The sequence below is a fragment of the Buteo buteo genome, chromosome 23 (assembly GCF_964188355.1).
Source record: "Buteo buteo chromosome 23, bButBut1.hap1.1, whole genome shotgun sequence".
Lineage (NCBI taxonomy): Eukaryota > Metazoa > Chordata > Aves > Accipitriformes > Accipitridae > Buteo > Buteo buteo.
In genome coordinates this window covers 896164-910519 of record NC_134193.1, presented here as the reverse complement: position 1 = coordinate 910519, position 14356 = coordinate 896164, and the positions used below count along the sequence as shown (strand labels likewise).

The window sequence follows — 14356 nt, the reverse complement described above, 5'->3', positions numbered from 1 at the left end:
CCCCCGGCGGCTGCGGCCCCGCCAGCGCGGCCCTCCCTCCCCGCCCGCTCCTGCGATGGCCGCAGCGCAGCGTCTGCCCGCAGCCAACATGGCGCCGGCGGCGCTTCCGGCCCAGCCCGGCGGCGGCGCGGGGTCCGCTGCCGCTCCCGGCATGCTCCGCGCGGGGCCGGGCCGGGCCCAGAGCTGCCAAAATGGCCGACTTCGAGGATCGGGTGTCGGATGAGGAGAAGGTAGGGAGAGGGCCGCCCCTCTGCGGTGGGCCGGCGCCGCTGTCCCCGCCGCACCGGCGGGAGGGCAGCGGGCGGGGGGGGCTCACCCGGTGCGCCGGCGGGCCGACCCGGGGGCCCGCCGCCCCGGGGCGGGCGGGCCCCCGAGACCGGCCGGGCGGCCGCTGCCCGGGTGAGAGGCCGGCCGGCCGGGGATCAGCAGTGACTTATCAGCGCCACCCTTTGCATTTCGATTTCCTTATTGCCTGGGTGCAGCTGAGGTGCCTCGGCGCGTCTTTGTGCGTGAAAATACGTTTTCTGCTCTTCGGCTTTCTTTTCCCAGGTCGACAAAGTTATCGGTGTCTTTAAAAGGTGCTGTGCAAGCTGCTCAGTTCCAAAACGCTGCTAGAGCCTGTCTTCACGTTCTCTGCTTGCCCCAGCTCCTGACAGTAACTTTGATGTAGAGCCTACAAATTACACTGGATGGAAGGGACTAAGCAGAAGCAAATAGAGCGATATTTATTTTGGGAAAGGGAGAAATGAACAGATTGTTCCTCTTGCATAGGAATGTGGGAAAATTACAGTCTTACAGGCAGCGCTGAGTTTCATTTAACAAATGAAGAGGTTGCCTCTTCTGCCAGGTAGCACTAGTTACCTACAAATGGTAGGTAAAAACATCCACCGTTACTCTTCCTTACATCATAAAAACGTTACATGTGGGTTTTTGCTTTGTTTCTTAATGTCCTGGAGGGGGCTTTAAGGCTCATAGATCTTCAAGGACCTACGAGTCTGGAGCCTGCTTTCAGTTTTACCTTAAACTGCCAGTTTTGCCTTTGTTACAGTGACATTGACTGGGAAACAAGCAGATAGAGCTTTCAAGGTACAATTCACCGTTTAGTTAATATTTTAGATGACATGAGCATTGTTTGAAATAAATATTCCAGAACAGAATTCATATGGTCTTTAGTGCATAACTGAAATCTATCTAATGGTGTATAAAATATTTATCTGACGTCATTTGGCCAAATTTCGTTTGAACTGCTAAAATTGAAGTTGTCATTGCATTTGATGTGAAAATTAAAACAAAACTGAAGCTTGGTCATGCTGGCAGTTATGGTGGTACAGGTCTGAGAGCAAAGGAGGTGAAGTAAATTGCCCTTGGTAATCTAGCAAGTCCTTCAAGAGCTGGAAGTAGAACTGGGGTCCCTGTTTGTAGGCTTACATCTAGGCTAGCTGTTTAGTCTGGGAATGAGTCAGTGTTGCAAGAATCTGGGGTCACTAGGTGGGGTTTTTTCCTTCTCCTGCTGCATTTACCTGAAATCTGCAGTTCTTTCAAAGCACTTGTGGGGAAGATTTGTCCTTCGAGAAGAGGCTTTTCAGAACTACATGTGCCAAAGTACTTTATTTGGCAGAGTAGATAGGATTTCAGTTGAAATCAGAGCCTACATTCTACTTCATGTCTGGGCTCCAGCAACCTGTATTCAATTTAAAGTAGCTGCATGCCTAGCACGGTTAGAAAAGGATAATCTTAAGGGAGGATCTGAAAAAGAAACATGCATCAGAGATTTACTATAGTATCCATTTTGTAACTGTTCAGATAGGTCTAGAACTTTTATATATGTTGCCTTTTTTTCAGTCTGAGTTTACCAGTGCTTTAAAACAAAGCAAAGAAACAAAAAAAATCAATAGAGCAACAAAATTAATTCATTTCATCCCCCCTCCAAGCCTCGCTTCTTTATCCTCTATAGACATATTTTAAGTAAGCTAAGGGATTCATTTTAGTTTAAGGTCTGCTGCAGTGTACTCTATTGTCTACTTAAGTTCATTCTGCTGCCATTTTGCCAGCTTAAACTAATGGTTGAGCAGCTTCCCTCTCAGACACTTTCCCCATTTTAGAAGCAGGAAGTTCATTTTGCTAGCGTGCTGCAAAGCTACCTGAAATGGCAACGATGGCCAGGAAGTAGGTCAGTTTGCAGAAAGTCTTACTTTCATGCTTCTGCAAATGAACATTCTGCCACTGTGCTGACACTACTTTGAAACAAAACAACTCTAAAACCCAACAGCAATTCAAATGCTTGACGTTTAGAATTACTCTGCAGACTGTTTCCTGCACTCCGCTCCTGATTTCAACAGTTTGACTTAGATGCTTTGTATTTTATTGCTCCAGAAGAGAGGCAGGACTAGAGATACTTTATAAAAATGAACACTGTTGACTTGCAGTGTTTGTTTTGTTTATGGCTGGTTTTGTGATAATGCTTGATTGAAATGTGGAGTCCTTTCTGTGTTGATTTAATTTTGTTCATCCTTCCAAGTGGAGGAATTTGTGGAAGACTGTAAAAATCCCTCCTGTAATACTTGGTTTTTTCACAAGTATCTGTTTATGAGAACCCATTGATCTAAAAGTCAATCTATTAAAACAGTGGTCCCTTTTATGAGGGTTCCACGTACAGTACAATTCTGCCACAGCATTTTTGCATAAATTTATAAGATACTATATTTTATGGCTTTTTAGGGGCTTTATTTTTCCGTATGTTGAAGCACCTTATAAAAGGGCATCTGTTCATCTGGGGAGTTAATTTGCAGGATGTATCCTAGTGCAATCCTCCCACTGAGAGGCACCATGGCATGAAGTGGTACATATTTGTAAGTGCTTTAGCACAGCGATATGCCTGTACTAGTGCTTACACTTGCGCTTTCTCAGAAAAGCACACGGTGTCATTTCAGAAGGCTTTCAGCCATTTAGGGCTGGCTCTCGGCAAAGTCCACAGAGGATATAAAGCAGCAGTGTCCCTCTTAATTACTGCTAGGTTATCTTCATCACCATCCAGACTTCTGATAGTGAAATCTAACAAGATTATGGCAGCAATGTGTCCTAGTTACAGGTCTTTAAATAGTGAAAATTTTCAAACAGTAAGAGCTGCATTTTTAGGATTGCTGTATACTTACCAACCTTATCTAAAAGCAGAAAATTAGGAGAAAATGGTTTGACATTGTGTACTGTATCAATTACACAAATTACTGACTTTTTAGTTTTTCATTTGTATTGCACAGTTGGTTCAGGCATAAAGAATGTATATATATTTTTTGAAATAGATGCTAATTTGGAAGACAATATTTTTATCTGAAGCTCAATCTAGTTAAGCAGAGTTGTTACTACTGTTGGAATAAGGCAATATACTCTTTGTTTGGAAAGGTGTTTATTTCCTTTCATGACTTGCTTTAAATCATTATGTGACAAACAATACAAACAACAATTTCTAATTAAAACGGGGAAGACTGTTGAGAGAAGCAAGTTATTTCCAGCTCTGGCAATAATTTAGCTGAAGCAGTTGGCTATATACACACTCCTGTGTTTTACGGCTCAAAGTGAGAAGCAGAAAAAGTAATCAGAGTTGTAATGAGCACTGTTCTGCAGTCATCTTCAATAAACGTCTAGTTGAGCAAGAAAGGCTTATTGCACAGCTTTGTTAGCTGTACTTATTGGAAGAAATGTGACATTTTTATTATTCTAAGGGAGAGGTTTAATTTTGTGACATTTCCTGTTTCAAGTCTTCCAAGATAATTCTATTCCCTTTGGTCCTGTAAAAAACATAAAATATTTTATTATGAAAACCATAAACTTCCTAGTTTCAACAGAATCAGTACCTAGACCACCTAAATTCTAACAATGCAAGACATGTATATTGGATTTCAGAACACAATGCAGCTTTATTACTTTTTAGAAGAGAATGGGGTTTTGTATTCCAGCTTCAAAGTTTGCAGACATTGAGGTATTTTCCTTACAGTTGGCCTTTTCAGTTATTTATTGTATCGCTCTCAGTTCCACATGCCTGAATTCTTCCACCACTCTTGACAGTTCATGGCAGGACAACAGTAGTTTCCAATGATATACTACTTCAAGATGAGAGGAGTAACATGCCACAGACTGACACAGGTGGTGGGTCTATTGCCCAGGGTTAGAAGTGATGTGGGCAGCATTAGAGGATCAAGAAAGAAAAAAAAGAAAAAAAAAAAAACAAAAAACAACACCTGCTGAAATTTGGATGGCTTCATTTGGAGGCTGCGTCTGATGTCTCTGGTTCATTTTGGCACTTCCTATCACCTCCCCCATTTCTGTCAGTTCCCAGCTTTTAGTTTCTATCTCCATACCACCTTCTGCACTCCAAGCACATCAAGTGGCTTTTCAAAGTCCATGGGGCACAATTAACTCTGGAAGCATTCCCATGGCAGTTGATGTAATTGGTTTACTGCTCCATTTCTAGAGGTATCAACCTCTCATCCTTCACACGCTGTTTGCTGTGAAGCAATGGCATCTCCTTCAGCCAGTCATCAGCATCAAACAAATTGCATCACAGGGAATCACAGTGTCCTGCAATATATGTCAGACACTTGTTACCTACGTGGTTGTACTGCAAGTTACCATCTAGTTCCAGTGTCACTTTTACCACAGTGGTTTCTTATTCTTTATATACCTTGGCATTTAGGTTTCTGATTACTAGCAAGGATCAGGAAAAAACGTTGTTTAGGAATGTCACCAAAAAGAGCAGCTAGCCAGCGTTCATATTCTTTAAATAGGTTAGTACTGTGCAAGTTGAACAGTTCACATTTTTACAGGCGCCCATGTGAAGTTTGCACATCTTCCTGAGTACATTTGGAATTATGCTGCTTGGTTACACTGAAAAGAATCTGGTCTTATGAGACTATTTTTATTTTGAAAATGCATGCTTAGATTTCTCCCTAAATCCAGCACTTCCTATCACTATCAGCATTGGTTTTGTTGGTGAATCACTTCAGTGTAGGTTGCAGTATGTATGAACTCAGTAAATTATCTTTTGTCTTTAGTTTAATTACTTTTCTGCTTCATTGTAGGTGCGTATAGCTGCAAAATTCATCACTCATGCACCCCCTGGAGAATTCAATGAAGTATTCAATGGTAAGTAAATACAGAAAAATGATCGGTGGTGTTTTCTTCATGTTTCATCTAGTATACGAGCCTAAGGCTGTGTCACAATATACTGTTTTTTAAGTTTAAGTGGTGAGGGAAAAGCATGCTGTTATTCTGTGACTACATACGCTTAATAAAATGATTTAACCATTTTAATGTTTGCATTTCTAGAGTTGAAAATGAAATACATAAAGAGAAACATTTGATCAAAAAATGCAATAACCTACCTGAATTCTCTCTTCTCCAGATGTCCGGTTATTGCTTAACAATGATAATCTTCTCAGGGAAGGAGCAGCACAGTAAGTATTGATACTTCAAACAAGTCAAATTACCATCAGAGATGTGTATGTTTTCTTACACCCATCATTGTGTGATGCATGCAAGCCATTTGTTGTATTGAGAGCAATCTTCTGTAATTCCTTATCCCCCCAACAAAATACATAATGAAAGGCATGGGTGATTCTTATTAAAAGCCTTAAATTAGAATTTGTGCTGTAGAGGCCATATAAAACTGACAGGAAGGCACTCTGCCAAGAGGTTTAACTCTGCAGCAGCAGGAATGTCTGGTCTTGTTGAAGCATGATTTGTAAAGCAAGTGAAGCCTGAAATACTAAGTAATCCTTAGCTGATGATTAGAAAAAGAACTGCTCTCAAAAAAAAAAAAAGCTTTCAAAATACCTTGTTTACTTGCATGGTTTCATCAGAAGGTGCTTAAAGGTTATGCATACAAGCTTTTTGATGCTAAGATTTTACTTCAAGCTAGGTGACATGTCAGTCAGCAGGTCTTTACGTAAGAAAATTGTTATAAATATTAGACTACTCATTTGTTTACCTTACTGCTGTCTGAATTGTAGCTGGGGTGTTCCTGTTTTGCCTTGGCTTGCTCATATTCCCCCAGGGTGCCTGCCGTTCTACTTTTGAACTCTGTACTTTCCTGGTCATCACTAAATAAACCTGGGTTTATTTAGACCTGGGGTTTTATAGCTATTGTCAATAAAAGGTATTAAAAAATCCTTAAAGAGTGCTCGTGTGTATTATTTGCCAAATTAAGTTGAAATTTTCTGTAACGTAAATCACACCATATACTTATTCTTGAGTCAGAATAAATGTGCATGTACAGCTAAAGTTCATGTTCTTTTAATTCTTAACAGTGCATTTGCACAGTATAACATGGATCAGTTCACTCCGGTGAAGATAGAAGGGTATGATGATCAGGTAAGAGAAAACACTTGAGGTTTGTATTACTACACTGTGCAAAACCAATAAAAATGTTGTTTCATCAAGATGTTGACTAGTTGAATTCTACTCAAAACTTATCACCTCTCCTCCTTCCCCCACACGTCATTTGTTCTTATAGAAGAAGCATAGATGAAATGTTCTCTTAAAGTATTGTCTGATACTACCTAGTAACTCTAATTCATTATTCCTTAAGTAAAGCTCCATGCTGAAGTCACTGGAATTCTGCTTAGAGTATGAATGATTAAAGATTACTGTTTATTAAAGTTCACTTCCAAATCCTTACGTTGCCACCTGCTTAGTTCCTAATGACAAGCAGTAGTAGATTTTTAATAGGGGGGGGGGGTTCATTTTCTGCATTTTTAATCCATTCCCAGCTAGGCTAAAAAACATACTGTATCTTTGATTATACCAATCTAATACTATCCAGTCTATGCCAGCAAAACAATTTTTTTTTTTTTTGAGAACAAGCAGCAAGTCCTGCAGAAGATAGAAAGCTGGCCTGACCATCTGTTCTATTCTCTGAGCCAAGTACTGACCTAGCTTTTCTGGTGTCCCAGATATGTTCATGGGAGGCAGATATTTTTAAGAGGACTGTCCATAGAAATAGCTTTGACAAGAGAAAGTTACAGTACAACCTGTAAAAAAAAAAAAACCAACCCCCAAAGTCAATGTTTGGCAAGCCAGAGAATTATGGTGACTAAGACAAAGGAGAGGGAAGGTACAGTGCTGCTTTGCTGTGTACTTTAGTTTGTGTATATTGGAAGTACCCACATCTCTATACCCTTCTTGACCAGGAGAGCTATTGCAACATGGACCATGACAATAAATGGTAAATTTCAGAGTAAAATTCTTTGTTTCCTTTAGAAATGGGGAAGGAAACAGCAAAAATAACTTCAAAAGCAAAACCACTTGTTTGTATTGTAAGGGCACCCAACTTTAAGCTAAATATATACATTAATGTAATACAGTCATTTCTGGGACAGAAGACTAAGTGCAGTATTACTGTGAAGAGCAGAGAATTTGCCTACAGCCTCACTACAACTACTCCTAGTTGAAATTATTACCAAAAATCCTTGTTTCTTTATGTGATATTATAGGTCAATGAAAGAATCTGTTGAAACATTGATATCTATTCAATAGTCAGGAAAAAATGCAAACCAGCACATTTACAGCAGTATAAGCGTATCTTAATTTCAACTTCTTTTACAGGTCTTAATCACAGAACATGGTGATCTGGGCAATGGCAGATTTTTAGACCCAAGAAACAAACTTTCTTTTAAGTTTGATCATTTAAGGAAAGAAGCAAGTGACCCCCAGCCTGAGGACACAGAATCAGCTTTAAAACAATGGAGAGATGCCTGTGACAGTGCACTGAGAGCTTATGTGAAAGATCATTACCCCAATGGCTTCTGTACTGTTGAGTATCCATCTTGTTTCACTGAAAGTTCATTGCTCCATGTCAGTCAGTACCTTGAGTGGACTTTGTGCTGGGCAGTGCTGTTCGAATTCTCCATCCTCACTAGCATTTTTGCTAACTTTGGAATAACAGGTTCCAAAGAGGGTGCAAATATCTTGGTATGCACACAGTGGTAAAGACGTATTAGACCTTATTTTTCATAGTTGTGACTGCCACGCACCTTAACACCTGCAGTTAATAAAAAGGAGGCGTTATTTGTACGTACATGCAAGTGGAGGTGTTGGACAATTAGTGGTATATGTTTCCAGTGAGATACCACAATAGCAAGCCTCCACAATGCTGCCAAGAACAGAAATTAAGAATGGCTTTCCTCAGCTTTTGGGCCTTTTTAACTCTTTTTCTAAATACAGGTTTATGGTAAATCTATAGATGGGCAGCAGACAATTATTGCCTGTATTGAGAGCCACCAGTTCCAGCCCAAAAACTTCTGGTAAGACTATTTCAACATAGTGTATTTTCTTCTTTTACTAGTCCTCAAACAAACCCATCCTCTATGTCTTCTGACACAGTCTGAAGAGCAAGTAGTCTTGAGCTTCCCAAGAAGTTCTGTTTCTCATTCTGTAGTCTGTTTTCCGTGCAGCGCCCTTGGCACTTCCCTAGAGGCTTCAGTGTGGCTCAGTGACCTGTCCAGAGAGAAAGGCATTAGCAGAGTTAGATAGATACCCCCTTACATATTTCAAAGCACAAGTACACTGGAGCTACTCTGTACTGAAGCTGCGTTGTGTTCAGCTGTGCTTCAGAAATTTAATTCAGTGCCACATAAAGCACTGTAATATTGGTCATAAGGTGACTGCAGAAACAACTTGCTCTTGCTAATTTGGTTCTTTTTGTTGTTAGAGCTTTTTGGAAATAAGTTTTCATGCTTGGATTGTTTTTAGGAACGGTCGTTGGAGATCAGAATGGAAGTTTACCATCACACCACCAACAGCTCAAGTGGCTGCAGTGCTCAAGATACAGGTGAGTTACTTTTTCTGGCAATAACAGGAGGAGCTGCATTGTGCTTCTCTTACATGAATGCATTCAACTCAGAATGAGCTGCTGAAATACAGCCAAGATGGCCTTTTCAAGTCAAGATGCTATTAAACTATACAATTCAAGAAATTAATTCTTAAAACTAGTGTTTCAGACATAGTCTACAGTCTGGCCTGTGGTTTATTACATAGCATTACCCTATATGCCTCCAAGTCTGCTTCACTTTATAGGGCTAAAACCTATACCATGAATTCTTTTATAATTGCTCTTATTTCAACTCTAGGCGTTTACTGCATTAACATAATCTTGAACAGTCTTGACAAAGAATGAAACCTTTTAGAAAGTCCATCCTGCTTTTAGTCTCCACGTAAGCAGAGAAGACTGGCACAACAATGCTGTTGTGCCATTCTGGTAGCATTTGGGGGCTCTAGGGATTATAAAATGAGTGTTAATGATAACCTGCATTTTATCTCTTTGTTCAGGTTCATTATTATGAAGATGGCAATGTTCAGCTGGTTAGTCATAAAGATATCCAGGACTCCATACAGGTTTCAGTAAGTATGGTAAAAGATTTTTTTATGATAAAGCAATTAATTTAGTTTTTAAGCATCTCATGAAGCATATACTTCTATGACTACATTCTCTTGACTTTAAAGTAATATAATTTTAGGGTGACTAGTCAGTGTAGTTATAGTGTTAAGAGTCACATGGGAAACCCAGATTCTCAACTGCTTGAAGTTAGACCGTGTTAGGAAGTAGTCTCTCTTGGAAGGCTTATCTTACAAATTTCTGTTAAAAAGGGGGCAGAATATGCTTTTCTTTCTATATGCAAGGGAAACGAACAGTAAGAGCAGTGTACTAAGGCAAAACAAGAAGTCCTGTAGTACAGTAGAGGGAGCAACAGTCACAAAATCCCTAATCTATACCATGAAGGTCTACTTCCCTTTTGCTCACTAGGGTGCAGTCCTGTTTCAGTGTGGAGCGCAAGCTCTAGCCAATACATACCTCTGTCTTGAGCCTCACTGAGACACATCCGTAGTGAGTGAAAGGAACCCAGCTACAAACATGAGGCGGAAGCTGCTGATGTTACCCACTTCATCTATACTCAGCCTATCATTTGAGAAGAAATCTATTGTGTAGCTTTTGTAAATTGCCATTAAACATACAAAAATTTATTTTTCCCCTTTGTAGAGTGATGTCCAGACAGCTAAGGAATTTATTAAGATAATAGAAAATGCAGAAAACGAGTACCAGGTAAGATCAGCGGTGGTTAAATAAATAGGATGGAATCATATCAGTCTCCATTTACAGTTAATGGAAACATGGAAAATTGAGCCCTAAATCTGTTTCTGGCTGAATCTGGTATTGACTGTAAGAATTACTTAGAAAAGGGTAGTAGTATTTGTTTAAAGAACATAGTTGTAAAGCTATTTGTAATTAATAATCAGGTTTGCTGTATAGTTATTTTAAAGGGTTACAAATGATGCCTGGAACAAGCATGGAAGGGGAGTGGGTGAGTCTTAAGTATTTTCCTCTGTGACAGTCAAAAATACTGAAGAGGAAATTTGTGCAACAGCTTTTTACATTGTCCCAGCCTGTGTGCAAGACTCGATACACATAAGTCAGTGAAACACCTCTAAGGAGACACTGCTACATTCACAGGGGAGTTTAATAAAAACCCTTTGACTTGCACACACACTGGTGACTGCATTATTAACTTAGTCAATAGTGTGCCTTCACCTTGTAGAAGGGGTTTTGTGGCTTTAACACCAAGTATGCTTTCTCAGAATATCTTATTGCTGCCATAACTGAATCTACTTGCCGTTGCAGACAGCAATCAGTGAAAACTACCAGACTATGTCAGACACCACTTTCAAAGCCTTACGCCGGCAGCTACCTGTCACCCGCACCAAGATCGACTGGAACAAAATCCTCAGCTACAAGATTGGCAAAGAAATGCAGAATGCTTAATGCGGAAATAAGATTTATGAAATGTTTGTGTGCAAAAAACAAATGTGGTCCTATGCCAAGTAGATGGTTTCTAAACCAGTGCAGCATTTTTCTAGGGCTTTCGAAGTTAACAGGTTTTCTAGCCTCAGAGAGAACTGTGGAACAAATAGTGTTGTCTTTGTGTTTTGTGTTTCCTGCCACATAAACTTCCTGTTGTGACTGCATTTACTGATAGATCGTTTTAATTAAGCCACATTCATGGTTCAGAAGTATAGCTGTTTTCAATCACTGATTGTACTGGTTGGAAAACTTCCTAGCTGGAAAAGCCCTATTATAAATACAGCTGAGGGTGCAGAGCATTCCCTTCACCCGTATACAGCACTGCAGGTACTCCAGTAAGTTTGTCAAATCTGCCAACAGCTCAAGGCGCTATGCTGCAAGATGTAATAAATGCAAAAGACAGTAAGTCCTTATGTATCCTTATTACTGACCTCCACAAAGCAAAAAGCCTGCAGGCTTAGATTTTACTATACAAAATGAGTTTACAAGATCCTTTACAGAAATCCCTACACAGCCAGCTCTTCCAGGGACGCAATTTTTTTTTTTTTAATCTGAAGATTTGAGCCATGTTACCTAAAAATGAACATTTTTGCTATCCCCTGCCTCATGTATGTACGGTTATCGGACATCTGCATTTTTACAGAACTACAAAGTTCCTGTGTTGAATCACTGCTGATCCATGTAGGCTGGATGGTGATTAAAAATGCAAATGTCTACAGAATAATAGGTATGTTGTGCTTTAATGCTTTGTGGCAGGTTCATAGAATTTGTATCACAGGTGTATGGATGGATAGTGTACAAAATAAATAAACTTGCACCAAAGTGAGAGAAAAAAACCTTTCCATTTTGTCTCAATTGTGGCCAGTTTCTTGTCATACTTAAAAGGGATTTTGGAATTAATCTCTTCATTGCTCTCTAAATGCTTGCTCTATGTTACTTTTTTTTTTTCCTGTAAAATCAAAAATAGCAATCCTACCAGCTTCTCTTAAGAGGAGGTTGAAGAGGCATGCATATGCCTTTCTTTCTCAGTCAGAACTCAGAATGTGGATTCACTGCAAAATGAAACCCCTTTGGTGAACTCACTTTGCTTTGTTTGCACTTGGTTATCACTGGGCCTTCTAGCAGGTTCTGGTTTTTAAACCGGCTAGTGTCTTCCTATTTTTAAATATACAAAGAAAGGGGTTGGGAAGATAGGGATGGGACTGCCTGTGCATTGTGCGTTACACTTCAGGTTTTGCACAGTAATACCACAAAATAAGCATGTCTATCCTTTGTGAGAAGTTTTGTCTAAATAAAATATATTTGTATTTGCTGTTGAGACTGACCATTCATCCTACAGGCATCCTCTGTATCAAATAGTCTAGTAGAAATACACCGGTCTTTGTTTTAAAGCCATTTGTGTCTGTTCTTTTCGTGGTCTCGCTTCTGTTAGCTCCTGATGAAGGCAGATCTACCGGTAACAGTCTGAAAGCAGGGGTGGTATTGCTTGCAAACCCACAGGTGATGCTCCCACCCTGCTACGCAGACCAGAGAACTGGAGGTCTAGGAACTTGCAAGTTAAAAACAGTCACGCAGCTCTAATGAAGCACTTCACCCCACGGAAAATGGCAAACAATGTTATTCCACTCACATCTGTGTCTTACAGTAATACCTACCTCGCTTCTACTCGGCTTGTGAAGCACGGCTGGATGCATCCAACGCCGGGTGCACTGGACAAAGCAGGACTCTCTTCTGGAGGATCTGCACGCTGCTGTGCAAAGAGCTGCTCAAGGACAGCGCTTCTGCCAGCGGGTGTTTGTAGAAAGGGTTTCCTCCCTGCCCACAGCGCCTAGAGGAGATGAAAGGTTGTGTGGACGAGCACCTAAGGTGCTGTGGTCTGTGGCTGTGGTCCCATCCAGACAAGCACTACAGCAATTCCAAGAATGTGAAGCTGAAGCGGCGGCCCAAGATAAGGCTGTGCACACAACAGAGCTTTTATCTGCCTCAAGGCTAGTCTTCCCCACTCTGGGTGAATTACACTGCAAGTAGTTCACCGCCACTTGTTCCAGCCTTAAGACCATTTCTATCTCTTTGTCCTCCAAATCTTTAGCTAATCATCCTCTAGGCCAACCCATTCCCTGCCTGCCCCCTGGCCCTTCTCCCCCACCACCCTTCTCTACAGCAGGCTTTGCTATCCCAGTCCTAGCCCTCTCCCAGATCCCGTTTCTTCCCTGCAAAAGCAACACTTGGTGTGACTCACAGCTGCTGGGGCACTAAGCAAGTGCCAGCCCGGTGGTGATGCATGCCCAGAGGCATTCTAATCCTTAAAGCTATCGGCAGTTATCTGCTGGAGACCAGAGGTTTCAGCAGAGACTGAGGCCAGCTCCGGAACAAAGTATATCCTGGGCTGGCTCTGCTGAAGTGTGCAAAAGTCAAAGCCGGACCCCAGATGAATCACAGCAAGCAGGCACCACAGCTTGGGTGAGTCAGGGAAGGCAAAGCCAGCCCAGCCCAGCACTGCAGGATGAGTCCTGCCAGCCCAGTCAGCAGCCAGGCGACCCAGCTGCTCCTCATAGAAAGAGCTTTCCTCTCTGTTTGCAGGATCAAACCTTAAAGCTCCAGGATTCTGCCTGCGATACATGACAGAAAGACTTACAAGCAACTTCTCCAAGGCAACGTGCCCATTTTTCAAGCCTCAGAGCCCTCCTGCAACATGCAAGGGGCCCTACACGTGTCATCACAGTCTCATCAGCCACCTCCAGACAGTGGCAGGTCATTAGTAGAGCTTGGGTCAGAGGAAAAGCCACCAGAGCTCCGGCGGGGAAAACAGCAGACTTACCCCAACATCCTTGGGCTACAGACAAGGCAAAAGCAGCACCATGAGCAGTCCCAGGGCCTTGAGCCATTTTACAGAAGCAGGTCAGGGATGACCATCCTGGCTAGGCAGGCTGGAGGATGAAAACACAGAAAACCAGGGACAGACACAAGTGTGAAAACCAGCTCTTACTGCTGCTGCTGCCCTGTTTATAGAGCAGCCATGTGAGCTGTGGGACTTCTTGCCCCTCATCATGGGATACAGCGATGCAATGCGCCTGGGGACAGCAGCTCGGCTGGGGGCTGGCGGCCTCTGCTCTCCCTCCCCGGGGGCAATTACTGCCGGGGCTGCGGGCCGGGGAGGGGGGCAACTAGCCCGGACCCCGGACGCCCGACAGCTCGGCTCCCCGCGGCCCCACAACCGCAGCCGGCGTCGGGTGCGTGTCCCTCACTTCTGGGGTAGCCCTGCGAGGGGGCTGTGCACCCCTCGGGGTCCCGGGTGGGCCAGCCCCCGCCCCAGCCCCTCGCACGCAGCCGGGGGCAATTCCCGCAGCCGGGACCCTCCGTGGGGTGCGCGACCCCCGGCGAGGCTCTCCCCTACCCGGGCACGGCCGGTGCTGCGGGGGACGGGGCCAGCGCGGCCGCGCAGGAGCCGCCCCCGGCCCCGGCCCCGGCCCCGGGGGGGCGGGCGGGCCCGCAGGGTGCACGGCCCCT

The 14356-nt window shown here is 42.7% G+C and overlaps 1 protein-coding gene and 1 long non-coding RNA gene across 2 annotated transcripts; one reads left to right on the top strand and one right to left on the bottom strand.

Moving 5' to 3' along the window:
• Nucleotides 1-154: 154 nt before the first annotated feature.
• Nucleotides 155-12243, top strand: CAPZA1 (capping actin protein of muscle Z-line subunit alpha 1). Its single transcript, XM_075055560.1, has 10 exons — nucleotides 155-230; nucleotides 5076-5139; nucleotides 5399-5450; nucleotides 6303-6366; nucleotides 7600-7806; nucleotides 8218-8297; nucleotides 8746-8824; nucleotides 9322-9393; nucleotides 10031-10093; nucleotides 10670-12243. The coding sequence occupies exons 1-10, from the start codon at nucleotides 192-194 to the stop codon at nucleotides 10808-10810; spliced, it is 861 nt and encodes a 286-aa protein (XP_074911661.1). The 5' UTR covers nucleotides 155-191; the 3' UTR covers nucleotides 10811-12243.
• LOC142043861 (uncharacterized) lies at nucleotides 7706-14050 on the bottom strand. Its single transcript, XR_012654137.1, has 3 exons — nucleotides 13668-14050; nucleotides 12505-12677; nucleotides 7706-8490 (listed from the first exon to the last, which is right to left on the bottom strand). It is a non-coding gene; the product is annotated as an uncharacterized LOC142043861 (long non-coding RNA).
• Between the last annotated feature and the right edge of the window lie 306 nt (nucleotides 14051-14356).